Source organism: Lithobates pipiens, unplaced genomic scaffold, assembly GCF_037356315.1.
Source record: "Lithobates pipiens isolate NorthernLeopardFrog02 unplaced genomic scaffold, aLitPip1_a1.2 Scaffold_16, whole genome shotgun sequence".
Taxonomy (NCBI): domain Eukaryota; kingdom Metazoa; phylum Chordata; class Amphibia; order Anura; family Ranidae; genus Lithobates; species Lithobates pipiens.
This window is the reverse complement of record NW_027507748.1, coordinates 144,681,830-144,697,710: the sequence shown is the minus strand read 5'-3', so window position 1 is coordinate 144,697,710 and position 15,881 is coordinate 144,681,830. Positions and strand designations below refer to the sequence as shown.

General features: G+C 42.5%; 1 protein-coding gene across 2 annotated transcripts in view; it reads right to left on the bottom strand.

Moving 5' to 3' along the window:
• The window catches only part of RPA1 (replication protein A1), a 140,554-nt gene that overhangs the window by 18,795 nt on the left and 105,878 nt on the right, over positions 1-15,881 (bottom strand). For both annotated transcript variants that reach the window (XM_077480572.1, XM_077480573.1), the window contains 3 exons: positions 14,374-14,550; positions 3,780-3,887; positions 506-592 (listed from right to left, as the gene is read on the bottom strand). In XM_077480572.1, coding sequence (XP_077336698.1) covers positions 506-592; positions 3,780-3,887; positions 14,374-14,550 — 372 coding nt within the window. The remainder of the gene's footprint in view (positions 1-505; positions 593-3,779; positions 3,888-14,373; positions 14,551-15,881) is intronic.

Here is a 15,881-nt window from a genome sequence, read left to right as displayed (position 1 = left end):
AAAATGTTTGCAATGCTTTAACAATAAAAGGTTTAAACTTAACTAAGTTTAACAGCCCGATGCTCCTCTTCTTGGGTCCTCCAGCAGCGCTCTCGGCTCTCCCCTTCGGCAAGTGCCCCCCCAGAAAAAGGCTTTCTATGGGAGGCACTCATGTGGGCTTGCTCCCAAGCCTTGCTCTCTGTATCTATAGACAGACAAAGGCTCCCCCTTCCCCTTGGGTTTGACAGCAGCATTAAAGTAAAAAATATTCAGGCTTTAGAACCACTTTTAAATCGACCCTCTTCCAAAGCAAGGGCCTAAAAAAAGGGGTAAACAGATAGTACCATGTTCCACTTTCTCCATGAAAAGTTAAAATGCGGATATAGCTTCAGCTCTGCCATCTAGTGATCATTCTATGTGGTTTTCACTCAAGATAAAAAGGTAACCCTGGTTCATGCAATTTTCATCATATGCTTCCCTTAAATTGCAGAGATTTAGGAAGGTTTACTCTGGAGTTCATACTTACATTGTATGTTTCCAACTTCACCCGAATTCTAAAGGTGTAGGAACGGAAATTGGCATTCTGAAACACCTCCTCAAAAGCTTGTTCATTCTGCACAGACAACACAGAAATGTTCAGAGAGCAACAGAAAGCATCTGTCAGAGACAGACTCCCCCCATCCAATAACTTGCACCTTTAAACTTGTCAAAAAAGCTCAGCAGTCATCAGGAAAGTCCTTTGGTCTTTTCCCAAAGAGAATTTATTCAAAGAATGTGTTCGCTCTAAGAGTGGACACCCACAGACTACATTTAAATAAAAAAGCAGCAGAGTACTCTTCCCTCCTCTAGAGAGACAAGGGAATCTTAACATTCATAAACAGACAAAAAATTTGAGATGGTCAAAATATGTGTAAAAGCCTCTCAACATCAGCCTGCTAGAACGGGAGGGAGCTGCAGACCATTTACATGATATAATTGCTGGCTTTCCAGTGAAGGGCTGTGGGCAACCAACACAATGCAAATAATAAGTATTTGTTTAACCTCTATAAACTGACAATTACTAACAAAACTGAACATATAGATAAATGAGGTATAACTATGGTCTATGGGTCACCCACTCAGTGCCACCTCAATCCTACAGTGCCAGCAGCAGGTAGATGTGTTGAACTATTCGATATCATATCGATGTCTCAGACCATAAAATCAAAAAAAAAAAAAAAAAAAAAATTATATATATATATATATATATATATATATATATATATATATATATATATATATATATATATATATATATACACACATATACATACATACATACATATATATATATATATATATATATACATATACATACATATAAAATTACCAATAGAAAAATAGAGATGAAATCAAAACATAAAGACTAAGCATATCAGCTATCACGCCGTGCTGTCATGCCCTCTGTTGAAGCCGAACAACGAAACCGGTCAGGGCCTGACCAGCACGGAAACAGGAAGTGATGTTGTGCACTCCACCGTGCTCTGCCTTCTACCCGGAAGCATAATACAGTGTCTGCAAGGAACAGCACACTTCCAGCAGACGGCTGGAGATGGTGATAGTGCCCTCTATTGTATTTCTTTATGCTTGTTGATTGTATTTTAAATTTAAGCAGCTAGGATTAAGGGGGGGGGGGGGGGGGTTCTGCTGTATGGGTATGTTGCATTATAATAAACAGGATTACGCTATGTACATCTATCCTTGTGTTTTATGATCCAAAATCGGAGTACCTATACCAGTGGACCTTCTGGAGAAGTGGGGTGTCAGCAAAGAGCGGTGTTTGTACACTGATACAAGGCTCTCTTTCTAGCGGCATCTGGCGAGTTTGTACCCCAGAGGGGTGTGTGCTTCATGAGGTGGATAATTGCATTCTTACTCTGGTGGAAAAGTGACTGAATAATCTGAACTGTCCACATATCCATCGGCTACATAAAGACTGTTGGCCGTGGTGTTTGCCCCTGCCCTATGGTTTCATTAGCATCAATTTTTTTCTATTTTTATTTTTGCGCTGTTCTAGTATTTATTGGATGCAAGGAGGACTTTAGCTCTGGTTATACTACTGTAAAACAGAAAATATGTCACAAATAAGATGAAAGCGGGATTGACTCTTGATTGTCATTACAGAGGCTACCTGAACTTTTTTTTTGTGGTTAAACTGGTTGGACTTGTGTCTTTTTTCAACCTGACCTGATGGTAAAATGGTTTTAGAACGTTTTTTTCTGGTAAACTGGCAAGTGTGATGATTATTTTATTGTATTTTTCTGTGAACTGCCCAATCTAAAATTTACTTTAAAATGGTAGTTTTAACATCATCAGTGGTTTTTGACATCAGAGCCACTGCACCAGGTCCTGGAAGGATTTTGACACCCAGATGCCTGAATGAGAATTGGCTCTGCTTCTCAAGGTGTGGCTAAGAGCTGAAGCTCCTATGAGCGCGGGAGGGGCAGAGCTGCTCTCTGCTCCGAGAAGACAGAGCTGAGAGATTAGGGGTCATGTGAACGCTCACTTCTCAGGCTCTGAGCTGGTGGGAGATAGCTGCAATATTAGACCAATGCTGCAGCATGGAAGGGAGCATGTACGCTTGCTTTTTTATACAATTCATTAACATAAACAAGTACCTAATGAACTCCCAACTAATTGGAATTAAAGCTGAACACTGCTCTTTTCAAACAGGGACTTTTGAATTTATCAGTATCAGAAATTATGAAAACAAAGGCACTTTTAGGGCCCTTTCACACTGTTGGACCGTTCAGGTCCGCCTGTCAGTTTTGACGGCGGACCTGAACGGGCGCTCTATGCTAGTCTATGGAGCGACGGATGTCAGCAGTGACATGTCTGCTGACATTCGACCCGGTCCGATCCACCAAAAGCAGATGGATGGCCCTACGTCTGGATCCGTCGCTGGCGGATCAGATGAAAAATGGACATGCTGTCCGTTTTCATCCGATCTCTCCATAGAAACCAGCGGCGCTCAACAAGCCCCTTCCCGCTCAGTGAGCAGAGAGGGACCCGTCATCCGCCGGCTCAGCGGAGAGATAGCAGACAGAGGCAGACTCCGTGGAAGCAGATCCGCCTCGTGGGAATGAGGCCCAAGGCAAAGCTACAGATGAAACTGTCTGTATTGTTAAAGTTGACAGCAATGCATTTGTTGCACTCCCAACCTAACACAAACTTAAAATGAGCCCCTGCTAGTCCAAACATATATAGTAAATATATTGGGCATGCTTAGACCAGCCAGGACACTTATGTAAAGCCTTGGGGGCATGCTGTGCGAGCATCTGAATTTTAAGCATAACTAATAAAAGTGCAGTTATATAGCAGGTTCAAACAGGTTTTTGCAATCCCATACAAAACCTATGAGAATGCAAAACCCTCTTAAGACTAAGTTCATACTGTCACCAAAAGTAGTACAGGAAATACTTTTGGGAATTGGTTAGAAATCTCCACCAAAAGTCACCAAAAGTAGTACAGGAACTACTTTTGGGAATTGGTGCCATTGCCGGCAAAGGCGGCAGATTTGGCATGCGATTAGACATGTCAAATCACATGCCTAATCACCCCGATATGAACATGGGCAGTCAAAAGCAACTGTCAAAGAACAATCTTCTCAAAAGACTGTAACCAAAACTGATGCCATCTGTCGACACAGGCCAGGCTCTTAACCGGTTGTTGGGGAACTTTTAGGAAACAAGATCTATAAAGTGGTTTATGCTGCAATATAAGGCCTTTATCTTCATATAACCTAAAAAAAAACTCCATACCTTTTCCTTGAGTTCCCCCAAGTACATAGCATTCTGGCCAAGAATTGATTCAGCTGCTTCCTGGAAGCATGTAATCCACTGATTCTCCCCAAAGTCTGCAATGTTTGCCTGCAACAGAAAATTATGTCATTAGAACATTTCTGGTTATATTAAAAACTGCTTTATTTATGGAACCAAATCTGAGACATGTGTACACATCTATTCCCGACTATTGAAAATGCTGGGGAAAAAAAAAAAAATAGGAGGAGAAACTGCACTAGGATCAAAACCATGTGCAAAAAATCACATCAAAGTGACTGTACATAATGTAAAAGCAACAATTCTCCTGCATATCAAACACAGTGAACAAAAATTGGAAAAACTAATTGCAGTAAAGCTACAAATATAAATAAATATACAGATAAATACAAATTAATGAATTACCCCACTGTTTGGGAGATATTCAAAATCTGGCATTATGTGATAAACCATGTGTGTTAAATGAACAAAACTTGTAAATCTTGCATACAAAGTAGATTAAATATGAAAACTTAAAAATCTAATTAATGAAAACTCAGAATCAAATATATCAAATGAAAAATCAACAAAACACACAAATAAAAAAAGTGTCCATTCACATATATGACAATTTTTTTTTTATAGCATCCACCGTGTTAATGAAGGAAACTAAAAATAATAAAAAAGTTCATCAGAAATTGTGATAAATCTTTAAATGTTGGTGCAGAGAAGATTAGTGCTCAATCCACCACCATTGTGTATAAAATTACTGCTTACCAGAAGCCTGTGATCCCCCGTTAGAGGATCTAGGGAAGCCTGCAATAAATACTCTCCGGGGTAGAACAAGTGGAACCAATTTGCTTCACATCGCCTGTGGTAATCATGCAAACAAACTCGTGTGCCCCCATTACAGAGGATCAGTGTAGACAAATGCTCAAAGCGTAGCTGTCAGTTTTGAGTACACCGATCGTACCTGCTTGTTGACCAACTGCTGTCAAAATAGCCTCAACCATAGATCCATGGAACATGTAGAGAAAACATCCTGCTCCGCCCTACGCGTTTCATAATAGAATTAAGTCTTCCAGGGGCACCTGGCAAACGTAATTCTATTATGAAACGCATAGGGCGGTGCAGGACGGCGCACTGATGCCACCTCGAGTTACTGTCATGTATCCTGAAGGATGGGTTTGTCCAAACGTGTCCGGCCGCCACTTCAGGCTAAAATGCGATTTTTGTAAGTGTGTTTTCTGTTTTAATTTCCCGATAACCCAAAGGTTTTACACTATCGGAGCATTATGTTTTCTCTACATGTTCCATGCATCTATGGTTGAGGCTATTTTGAGAGCAGTTGGTCAACAAGCAGGTACAAATCGGTGTACTCAAGTCACAGCTACGCTTTAAGCATTTGTCTACACTGATCCTCTGTAATGGGTGCACACTATCTTTCGATTTCATGATTACCACAGGCGATGTGAAGCAAATTGGTTCCAATTGTTATACCCTGGAGAGTATTCTATTATTACAGGCTTCCCTAGATCCTCTAACGAGGATCACGGGCTTCTGGCAAGAAGTAAATTTTATGCACAATGGTGGTTGATTGAGCACTGGCAAGAAGTAAATTTTATGCACAATGGTGGTTGATTGAGCACTAATCTTCTCTGCACCAACATTTAAAGATCACAATTTCTGATTTACTATTTTTTTGTGTCATTCATTCACACGGGTGGATGCTATTAAAAAAAAAAATTGTCATATATATGAATGGACACTTATTTGTGTTTTTGTTATTTTTCATTTGATAGAGTTTTCATTAATTTGGGTTTCAAGTTTTCTTATTTAACGTACGAAAGATTTACACATTTTGTTCATTTAAACACACATTGAAAATGCTACCTGGCTGCAAAAAATGGGTTATATTTATAAAGCAGTGAAAGGCTTTCACCAAACACTCACAGGTGGTCAATCCATTTAAGATTTACAGCTTTATAAATATTTCTCTCTGAGTTGCTAACCTGCAACAAGTATGCAGTTCCCAACCGCCTGCCATACATATACTGCAGCAAGGCAGCTCTATCGCACAAAATCACGCAAGTTTACATGATTTTGTCGTCAATAGCCACTGGGGGGGGGGGGGGGGGAGGAGGACACGCATGCGCTGATTGGCCACAGGGGGAACCAATCAGCAGGCCAAATGTCTGCCGGCTATCCATGATAGCTCCCCGCAGAGACAAACTGGTGGTCTGCCGAAGTAAGCAAGCAGACTGCTGTCAGGCATGGACACACTGGTCTAGCGTTCCTACTAATCAGGAACACGGATCAGAGTCTCCATGCAGTAAAGCCCCCCCCCCCCCCCCCCAACCGCCTGCCATACATATACTGCAGCAAGGCAGCTCTATCGCACAAAATCACGCAAGTTTACATGATTTTGTCAATAGCCACTGGGGGGGGGGGGGGGGGGGAGGAGGACACGCATGCGCTGATTGGCCACAGGGGGAACCAATCAGCAGGCCAAATGTCTGCCGGCTATCCATGATCGCTCCCCGCAGAGACAAACTGGTGGTCTGCCGAAGTAAGCGAGCAGACTGCTGTCAGGCATGGACACACTGGTCTAGCGTTCCTACTAATCAGGAACACGGATCAGAGTCTCCATGCAGTAAAGCCCCCCCCCCCCCCACACACACACACACACACACACACACACACACACACACAGTTTCCGATCTGTCTGCTGAAATATTGCAGTCCCACAAAAAAAAAGAAAAAAAAAAAAAAAAAAAAAAAGAAAAAAGCTGATTACCGGCATTACAAGTAAAAGAATAAATAAATTAAAAACGCCATAAAAATAGCCCTTATTTTGTAGACGCTATAAATTTTGCGCAAACCAATCAATATAAGCTCATTCCGATTTTTTTAATGAAAAATACGTAGCAGAATACATATTGCCCAAAAACGAAGATATTGGTTTTAAACTCTTGTTTTATAGTGGCCCCTCCGCAGAAGTGCTAAAATTCCACCAAAAATAAGCTCCATTCAATTTTACTTTGGATACAGCATCACACAACCACCACGCAATTGTCAAAGTAACGCAGTGCCATATCACAAAATATAGCCTGGTCATTAAGAGGCTAAAACCTTCTGGGGTTGAAGTAGTTAAACAAAAATCATACATGCTTGTATTGTACAAAAAATAAAATAAAAAATGTGGCCCTTCAGATTTAGCATGAACTATCACAATCGGCTCTCGAAAGCTGTGTACTAATGATCAGATTATTGTACAATTGCTCTGAAAGCAGTAATTTTCATTCAATTTTCTAATTGTGTGTACCGGGCATTATTCTAGGCTAATGTGTCAAAGTTCTAAAGCCAGTAGATTAGCCAGTGAGAAAGCCAACTAGCAGCTTCAAGAAAATTCAGCCCACATTTTTCTCAATCCAGGCTTCATCGTACAGCCCCAACATGTTTACAGCAAATGTAATCCTGGATTTTTAAAGTGTCACCCAAAACAAAATCCACCATTGCTGCAAACAAATTTATGCCAAAGAAAAAGTACATGACAAAACCTATAGCGTAAAATTCTTGATAGGGTAGAGAAAAGGAAACTACTTCATTCAAAAAGTACCCAGAGTTTCACCTCTGATAGACAGCCAATCACAGCAACCTGTATGAGATGGATTTTTAAATATAGCTCTTGACAATGCGGACTATTGTGAAAGTTGCAATTACAGGGCATAAGCCACGCTCACAGCCCAAAGCAGGTTCAAGGAAAAGGGCGCTCAAGTTTTTGGTTGACAAAAGCCCAGAGCAGGACAAGAAGGATCATAAGTCAACAAAATCATCATCAATGGAGTTGGTTTAAAAAATAAAAATAAATCAGTCTGTTATTTAGATGTTCACACCATCCTTCTGCCATTTGAGATTTTCAGGATTTTGACCGGCATTAAACAGCTTGATTATAAGTCGTCACAGCTGCTGAGGGCTGATGAATATAATGAGCCTGCGAGAAGAAAGAAGTGCCATCTCCCTACCGGGTCAGGGCCAACAAGTACTTGTATGGAAGTGGCGAGGCCGCATGTGGGAGAACTGGCAGGCTTTTGCAGGAGCTCGAATTATCATTGCACTCCGACATATAAATTCATCTCACAGATGCAGGCAGAAATACGCTTGGCTTTTGAAGCAGTTGCCACTAATGTAGTAGGTGCAGGGCATGGCTCCCGAGAAAGACTAAACAAAGGCCTCAGGCCCAAAGTGTAATTTCATCAATCTACAAAACATTAACTGTTCATTTATCTTCATAATGCTTGGTTAATCTCTGCCTTTAAAAAGGGAGTCATGCCAACCTATAAACAAGAACTGATAAGTAACCTCTTGCAAAGCCAATGGTATCAGCAAAAACAGCATAATTTAGCAACAAGAGAATTTTTTTTTTAACTGTTAGAAATTATAGTGTTTGTGCATAGAACAAGCTGTTTGATAATTGATCTTCACAAAGACACAGCACGGACATCTGTACTAATATAGAGCAGATTCAGTTTTGTGGTCTTTATACAAGTACAAAGACTTCTCAGAGGAAAAACTGGGCAGGAGATTTGAGCTTTATATCTCGGATTTTGGATCAATGACAGAGCGAGTGAGCCATATTTAAACAAGAACGTTCAACAGTTACTCTGCACTGGAATAAGAATAGAACTTTAAACTGCCAGTCCCAGAGCAGTTAAGGAGACTACACAAGCGTGCCACTTTCATTAGGAATGCTATGGAGGCCTTCAAGGTACTAATTTAGGTGTTGCACTTAATGCTCAAAACATACGTTTAGCTGCTACAAAATGTTTTTAGGAGTAATGGAAATCTCAAATATATTTCAGAAACGGTCTAATTGGACCTTAGATATAGCTGATCCTTATACAAAAACACACTATTTGCCAAATATTACTAGCTACAAAAAGAAACTGTAGAAATAAGGCACCATTGAGACTTGCATGCAACAGAATTTACATTTCAAATAGCAGCTCAATGCAGAGGTGCAAAAAGGTACCAACAGTCCTGCACTGCTCCACACGGCAACACACATCACACATTCCAAGTCTTGTACTGAGGGAAACTACTCACAAGACCAGACACTTTCACTCCCTTCAGGCCAGTTTTCAGTGTTGTCAGTTTGAAAGGCATTTTTTTTTTTTTTTTTTTTTACAAGTTGAAATAACTTTTTTTGCTAGAAAAATACTTAGAAACCCCAAAAATGTATACACACACACACACACTAATAATATATATATATATATATATATATATATATATATATATATATATATATATATATATATATATATATATATATATATATATATATATATATATATATATATATATAATATATAATTTTAGACACCCTAGAGAATAAAACGGCGGTCATTGCAATACTTTAAGTCACACTGTATTTTTTGGGGGAAAAAAACACTTTTTTCCCCTATTCAAAATAAACAGTAAGGTTAGCCATTTTTTTTTAAAATATTGTGAAAGCTGTTATGCTGAGTAAATTGATACCCAACATGTCACGCTTCAAAATTGCGCCCACTCGTGGAATGGAGCCAAATTTTGCCCCTTAAAAATCTCCATACGCCAAGTCTAAAAATGTCTATAGGTTATCAGTTTTAAATTACAGAGGAGCTCTAGTGCTAGAACTATTTCTCTCACTCCAATGATTGTGGCGATACCTCACGAGTGGTTTTAACACCATTTTTATACACAGGTACGATTTGCGTATGCGTTAGCTTCTGCTAGCCAGAAGAGGGCACTTTAAAAACAAACAGAAAATAGGATTTTTTGTACTCACCATAAAATCTTCTCTTTAGTTCACTGACAGACAACAGCACCTTTAATCCTGACCTCAGGGATGTCCCCAAGCAGTGTAAAAAAACGAGGGGTGGGAACAGCAAGAAAATAAACTTCACCCATAACAACCAGAACTCCTCAACGGAGGAGTTGCAACCTTAAACAGCCGCCTGCAAAACCTTGCGGCCGAAACAAGCATCTGAAGATGCACTCACATCAATCTTGCCAAATTTAGTGAAAGGGTGAATGGATGACCAGGTCGCCCCCTTATACACCTAGGAAACGGACGCTCAATGTCGGAAAGCCCAGGATTGCCCTGGTCAAATGTGCCGTTAAAGGAAAGGGGGGCGCCCGCCCCCTTAAGGCATGAGTCTGAACCACGATCTGATCCGCCGAGACCCCCAGGCCCTTCTTCGGACCAGCCACTGATCCAAACAGCGAGTCCAACTTCTGGAAAGAAGCTGTAGCAGACATACACCCGCAGAGCCCGGACCATGGCCAAGGAATGCAAAACAACCTCTTTGGCTCCTCTCCAAAAAAATTGGCCCTAGTATATGAATGGTGACCTTGTATTGTGAGCTCCTTGAGGGTAGGGACTGATGTGAGTGTGCAATGTACAGGGATAGGGAGGATTGTAGACACCGACTCTTGAACTGGATGGACTGGTCGCTTTATTCAACCTTACTATGCAACTCTCTGCCACCGTTTTGTACTATGTCGGCATATCAGGGATGTCGAGGCCAATCTGGGGTATTCAGAATCACGGGAATCCCCTCGGCCTCCACCCAGGACACAGGCGTGGTAAAAGTTTGGGGGGGGGGGGCATAAATTAGCCGATAAGGCCCCCATGGAGCCACCAACGCGCCTGCCGCATCCGCCCAGGGATCTTTTTGACCTGGCCACTAACCTCTGTACCTTCCGATTGAGTCAAGAAGCCAAGAGATCCACATCTGGTGTGCCCCACCTTAGGCAAAGGAGCCAAAATACATCCAGATGCCACAACCATCCCCTCTGATCCAGCAGCTGACGACTTAGGTAGTCTGCTTGCCAGAGTTGGCACGTGCCGCTCTACAAACCGCAGGATTTGAGCAACCTCCAGTGCTGCAACCAAGCTCTTTGTTACTCCTTGATGGTTGACATACGCCACTGCTGTGGCATTCTCCTGACCGGACACCCCTGCAACCTCTAAAAACCATGTGGAGAGGCCCCGCCTGACCGCCCGAAGCTCCAGCACACTGATCAGCAGGGGGGATTCTTCTTGCATCCAGTGAAACTATGCCGACTGTAAGCCCCAAAATACCCCCCCACAACCGGTCTGGCTGGCATCCGTTGTGATCGTAGTCCAATGAAGAGGAAGGAACACCTTCCCAGATAGAAAGGCTGGAGACCTCAGCCATCAGAGAAGAGACTCCGACTAGCTGGCTCACCCGAATTTGACAATCCAGGGATGTTGAAGATTTGTCCCATTTGGACAGGATCTCTTTCTGCAAGACTCAAGTGTGAAATTGAGCATACAGTACCGCCTCAAAAAGTGGCTACGAGACCCAGGACTTGCATTGCAAAAACACAGCGATGACCACCTGCGGGACACCAACAACTTCCCGGCAGCTTGAAGCGTTTGCAGCTTGTTTGAAGAGAGAAAAACTCTCTCCTCTGAGGAGTCCAGAATCAAGCCCAGGTACTCCAGGTGTTGAGTCAACACCAACACAGACTTCTGGAGGTTCAGTACCCAACCAAATTCCAAGAGAGTCTGTATGGTGATAGCCACATCCTGCCTTAAGTCTGAGGTGGAAGCTGCTTTCAGAAGGAGGTCGTCCAGGTAAGTCACAATTACGATCCCTCGTTGCCTTAGCAATGCCAGAATTGGGGCTAGGCCAAAAGGGAGAGCTTAATTGGTAGTGCTCGAGAGTCGGGCAGGGGCAAACCTTCATGCGGCAACAGATTTGCTTGCAGGTTTGTTTGGCTTGTGAAACCAGGGATGCTTTTGTCCCTCAGCGGGCACCTTGTTGGACTGGGAACGCTTACTTGACGACTCGGGCAGACAAAAAAATCTGCTTCTGACTGGAAAAGGAGGGCCCATGCCTACGGTGTGGCTCCTTAACCTCCCTGTACTGTGGGAGCAATGTACTCTTTCCCCTAGTAACCTTCTTAATGTCATCCAGCGAGGCTCCAAATAGCCTCTCCCCCTGGAAGGGCAAATCCGCCAGTGCTTTCTTAGATGCCTGGTCCACAGACCAGCATTTTAGCCAAATCAGGCGACTTAGCACCACAGGTGATACTGAGGCTCTAGAAAGCAAGTATCTAAAGCCGCATCACAGACATACTTCAGGCCCTGCACCAACTGATCTGCCAGTTCCACGCAGACCGGGCAAACCTGTTGCTTCTCCAACTCACAGTGCAACAATTTAGCCCAATCAGTAAGCGTCTGACACCAGTGTCGTGGCCAACACTGGCCGCATTGCTGACCCCACCACTATAAACATGGACCGAGCAACCGCCTCGGTCCTTCTGTCGGCACAGTCCTTGAAAGCAGGGGCCCCTTCCACCGGAATCGTTGTTACCTTATTTAACCTGGATACCGGGGGTTAACAACCGGAGGTGGTGTCCATTTTTTCAGGAAACTCTCCTCAAAAGGGGTAACGCACTGCCATCTGTCTCAGGCCCGAAAAGGCCCGCTGCGGGCTTCCGCACTCCTTGTAAATAAACTTGTCAAAATAAGTTAGGTAGGGAAACACCTTAGCCGTGCAGGCCGGCTTGTGGGACCCAAAAGGGACCGACACCTCTGTAGATGCCCCTGCCGTATTCTCCATCTTTAGGGTATCCCGCACCGCAGGGATAAGTGCTCCTACTAGCGCTTTTTCCTGCGCCGACCCAGACACAGTCACTCACTGTCCGAACGGTCCTGGTCTGTATTCCCCTGAAACGTCAGAACAGGGGCCGCCTGCCACATTGGGACCAGAGTCTGAATCAGAGCTTTCCCCAGAAGATATGGGGGCGTTTAGCCCCCTTGCGCCCAAACACCTCTTCCACCCTGGCAACAAAGGACTCCAGGACCGCCGACAGAGCGCCCATAGGCACCGCAGGTGAAGGCGAACCAGTTGCAATAACAGGGATGTCTGGGGAAGAAGTGATAGCTTCTGACGCCATGCTAACCCACTCTAGCCTGTCACCACTTAGGGACCTAAGGCAAGTCACACAAAATGCCCACCTTCCTAGCTGCCACAGACAGGGCTCACCACCCTGACCCAGGTACTGCGCTGTGCTTCCGCCGTCCGCTCTCCTCTGTGTCAGCCACGAGGTGTTCTGTGTAAGTTTCATCCAGAATGAATCAGCCACCCAGCGCTAGAGGTAAAACAAACTGAGGCTACTAGAAAATGGCCGCCTCAGCAAAATGCATCTGAGAGTGCCGGGAAAATGGCCACCGGACTTACAGAAAATGGGCAAATAAGCCCAACCATAAAGAGAAAAGAGAGTTTGAGCAGGGCACACAGCGTAATTCCGTAAGGAATATTTTTGTAAGCATGTGACCCCAGATGATGCCTATTTTGGCGAAACGAGTCTGGTTATTACGTTGATCCCCTGGTTACTGTCTATTTTGAAGTGGTCTTAAAGTGCATAACGCCTGAAGGTGCTCCTTGAATGTTGTGCCTCTCAATGTGGCTAGGCTGCGACAAAGTCTCACACATGTGTTATCGCCATACTTTCGAATATCAGCAGAATGTGTTTTGGGGTGTAGTTGCAAGTATGCCTGCGCCATTTGAGAAATAATATTTTTTCACAAAAATGTCATTAACAAGTTATTTCATTTCTTAATTTCCAAAAGAATTGTGGGAAACGATTACGTAAAAAATCTCACCATGGCCCCTGAATACCTTTGGACTGTCTACTTTTCGAAAAGTTGTAATTTGGGGGGCATTTTACTGTCATAGCATGTTACGGTCTCAAGAAATGATAGGCCGTCAGTACATTAATTTTCAATGATTGGCACCATAGCTTGTAGACTAACTTTCAAACAGAACAAATACATTTTTGGTAAAAATAACCTACATCAGTGTATCAGTATAAATTTTGGTCAAACTTTATGATGAAAATTTACCTTTTTTTCAAAATTTTATAACAGAAATAATGTATTTTTTTCTAAATGTTCTGTCTATTTGTAGAACAAAAAAAAAGTGTGGGGGATTAAGGCCTCGTGTACACTGCTGCTGCTAAACTGACGTTTAGGAGAAGTTGGGCATTTTTTTTTTCAACTGCTCCTGATCTCTCCTCTATGTTATCTTATGAGTACATGTACACAGGGTTGTTTATAGTCGTTTTAAGCAGTTGCGCTTAGAGGCCTTTTTTGGAATGCAAAAAAAAATGAGTTCAGATGCTGAATTTAGAGGCATTTCCAGCATCAAGCAGTTCTAAATGAGTCAACTTGTGTTTAGCCGTAAACACAAATGCGGCATGTAAATGCGTCAAAACGGACATTTTAAATATAGGTTATTATCGGTCAAGTTAAATCGTTCAGGAGAGGTCGTCTGGATAGAGTTAGCAGAGGACAGCTGCAGCTTTGATCGGTGCTGGAGTCATCTAGGAGAGCATGATTTTTGTTTTGTTTTTCCATGAACTTCTCTATTTTGGGTGGGATGAAAATTAAAAGAAGTCTCAGGCACCCAATCTGTCAATGTATTTTTATTGGTGTACAGTTAAAGGAACATCAGCACACTGGTATAGTCACTCCTTTTTCTTTATAAGTCCCAATGCTAGAAAGAGTTGTACTTACTGACAGAATGAGGCGATACTTAAAGTTGGGAAATTCCTTGTCACATTTTTCACAGCGAAAGAGGCCGTTCTGCTGGTCTATGACTTTCTTATTGCAATCCTGTGAAGGGCATGCCTGATACATGCAATTCTCCTTCCGAAGATACACAATGGTGGCAACACTAGTAAAATAATCAGCCTGCAAGGGACAAAACAATTTGTGATCTACAACATATCAAAATATGTACCATACATCCAACACAAAAATTCAAAAGCATATTAATGGTAACCTGTTCACTTTTTGACCCATGTACACATTGCTCCTGGGCTCCAATAACAAATAAATGATCAGGGCAGACCATTGCTCAAAAATTGATGGCATCACTTTCTCAAGCTAAACAGCATCTGCAATCAAAAACCAAATTGGTGTACCTTACCTCCTGATCTTGGGAAAATAGTTCCCAAGGACCTTGGACACGAGTTATATATTTTACCCTTTAACTCAATAAAAAATATATTTAAGGCTATTTCAATAATGGCTGGCTATGCAATATTCTTAAGGGGGTTCTAAAAAGGAACAGTTTAGATTTTTTTATACTTTTTTTTGGCTGTGCCCCTGTGAGGGAGATTCACCATTTGTCCTGGTGACCTTTAAAGTGTTACTAAACCCAAAACATAAAATCAGTCTGTATATGCAGTAAAGCATGTTTGTATATTCTCCGCATTGTGGAAAAAGGCAGTTTGATTCAGTCTTCTGTGATGCTCCTTCCACTGTCCCAATCCATTTGCAGATAGTACAGAGCCTTGGAGGCACTCTGCACATGATCAGTTTTGGTGTATGTTGCTAGATTTTTTGGAGGGTGCATGCGATCATCACAGTGCTAATCAGTACTGTCCAGACAAAGTCAGGGGTCATGCAGGCGAACTCCAGGCAGGTAGTCCCATGGTTGAGATTTGAACCAACAACCCCAGTGCTGTTAGGCAGAGGTGCTAATTTCTTAGCCACTGTGCTGCCCTATTTACTAAAATAATTGCATTTCTATGTCCTGCGCACAGTGGAATACCAGCTATAGTGAATTCCGCATACTGGGTTTAGTAACACTAACACCAAAAGTCAAAGAAAAGAAAATCCCACATTTTGAGTTGTCACCAGAACAGTTAAAGGAGGGGAAGTCTTCCAATGGGAACACTGGTTCCGATAACTGTGGCAACAATGGAGGATTCCCTCACTTCCTGTTTTGGTTATGGGACAGGAAGTGAAGGGAAATCTCCCCAATGGGACAGAGATGGCAAAAGTAAAAATAGAAGTGTTCTAACCCCTCCTTACTCTATCCAAAATGATATAAAAAGTTTGGCTTGAAATTATACTTTAATATGAATTTTTCTCCTGCAGTGTGGGAAGTGATATGTAAAGTTCTTCACTTCATGTGGTACACAGATAGCAAAAACAAATGCATGCAACTGGACATAAAGATGGTACAGAGGGTGACACCATATCCCCAAAGCTGTATTCTCAAGAGATGGATCGCT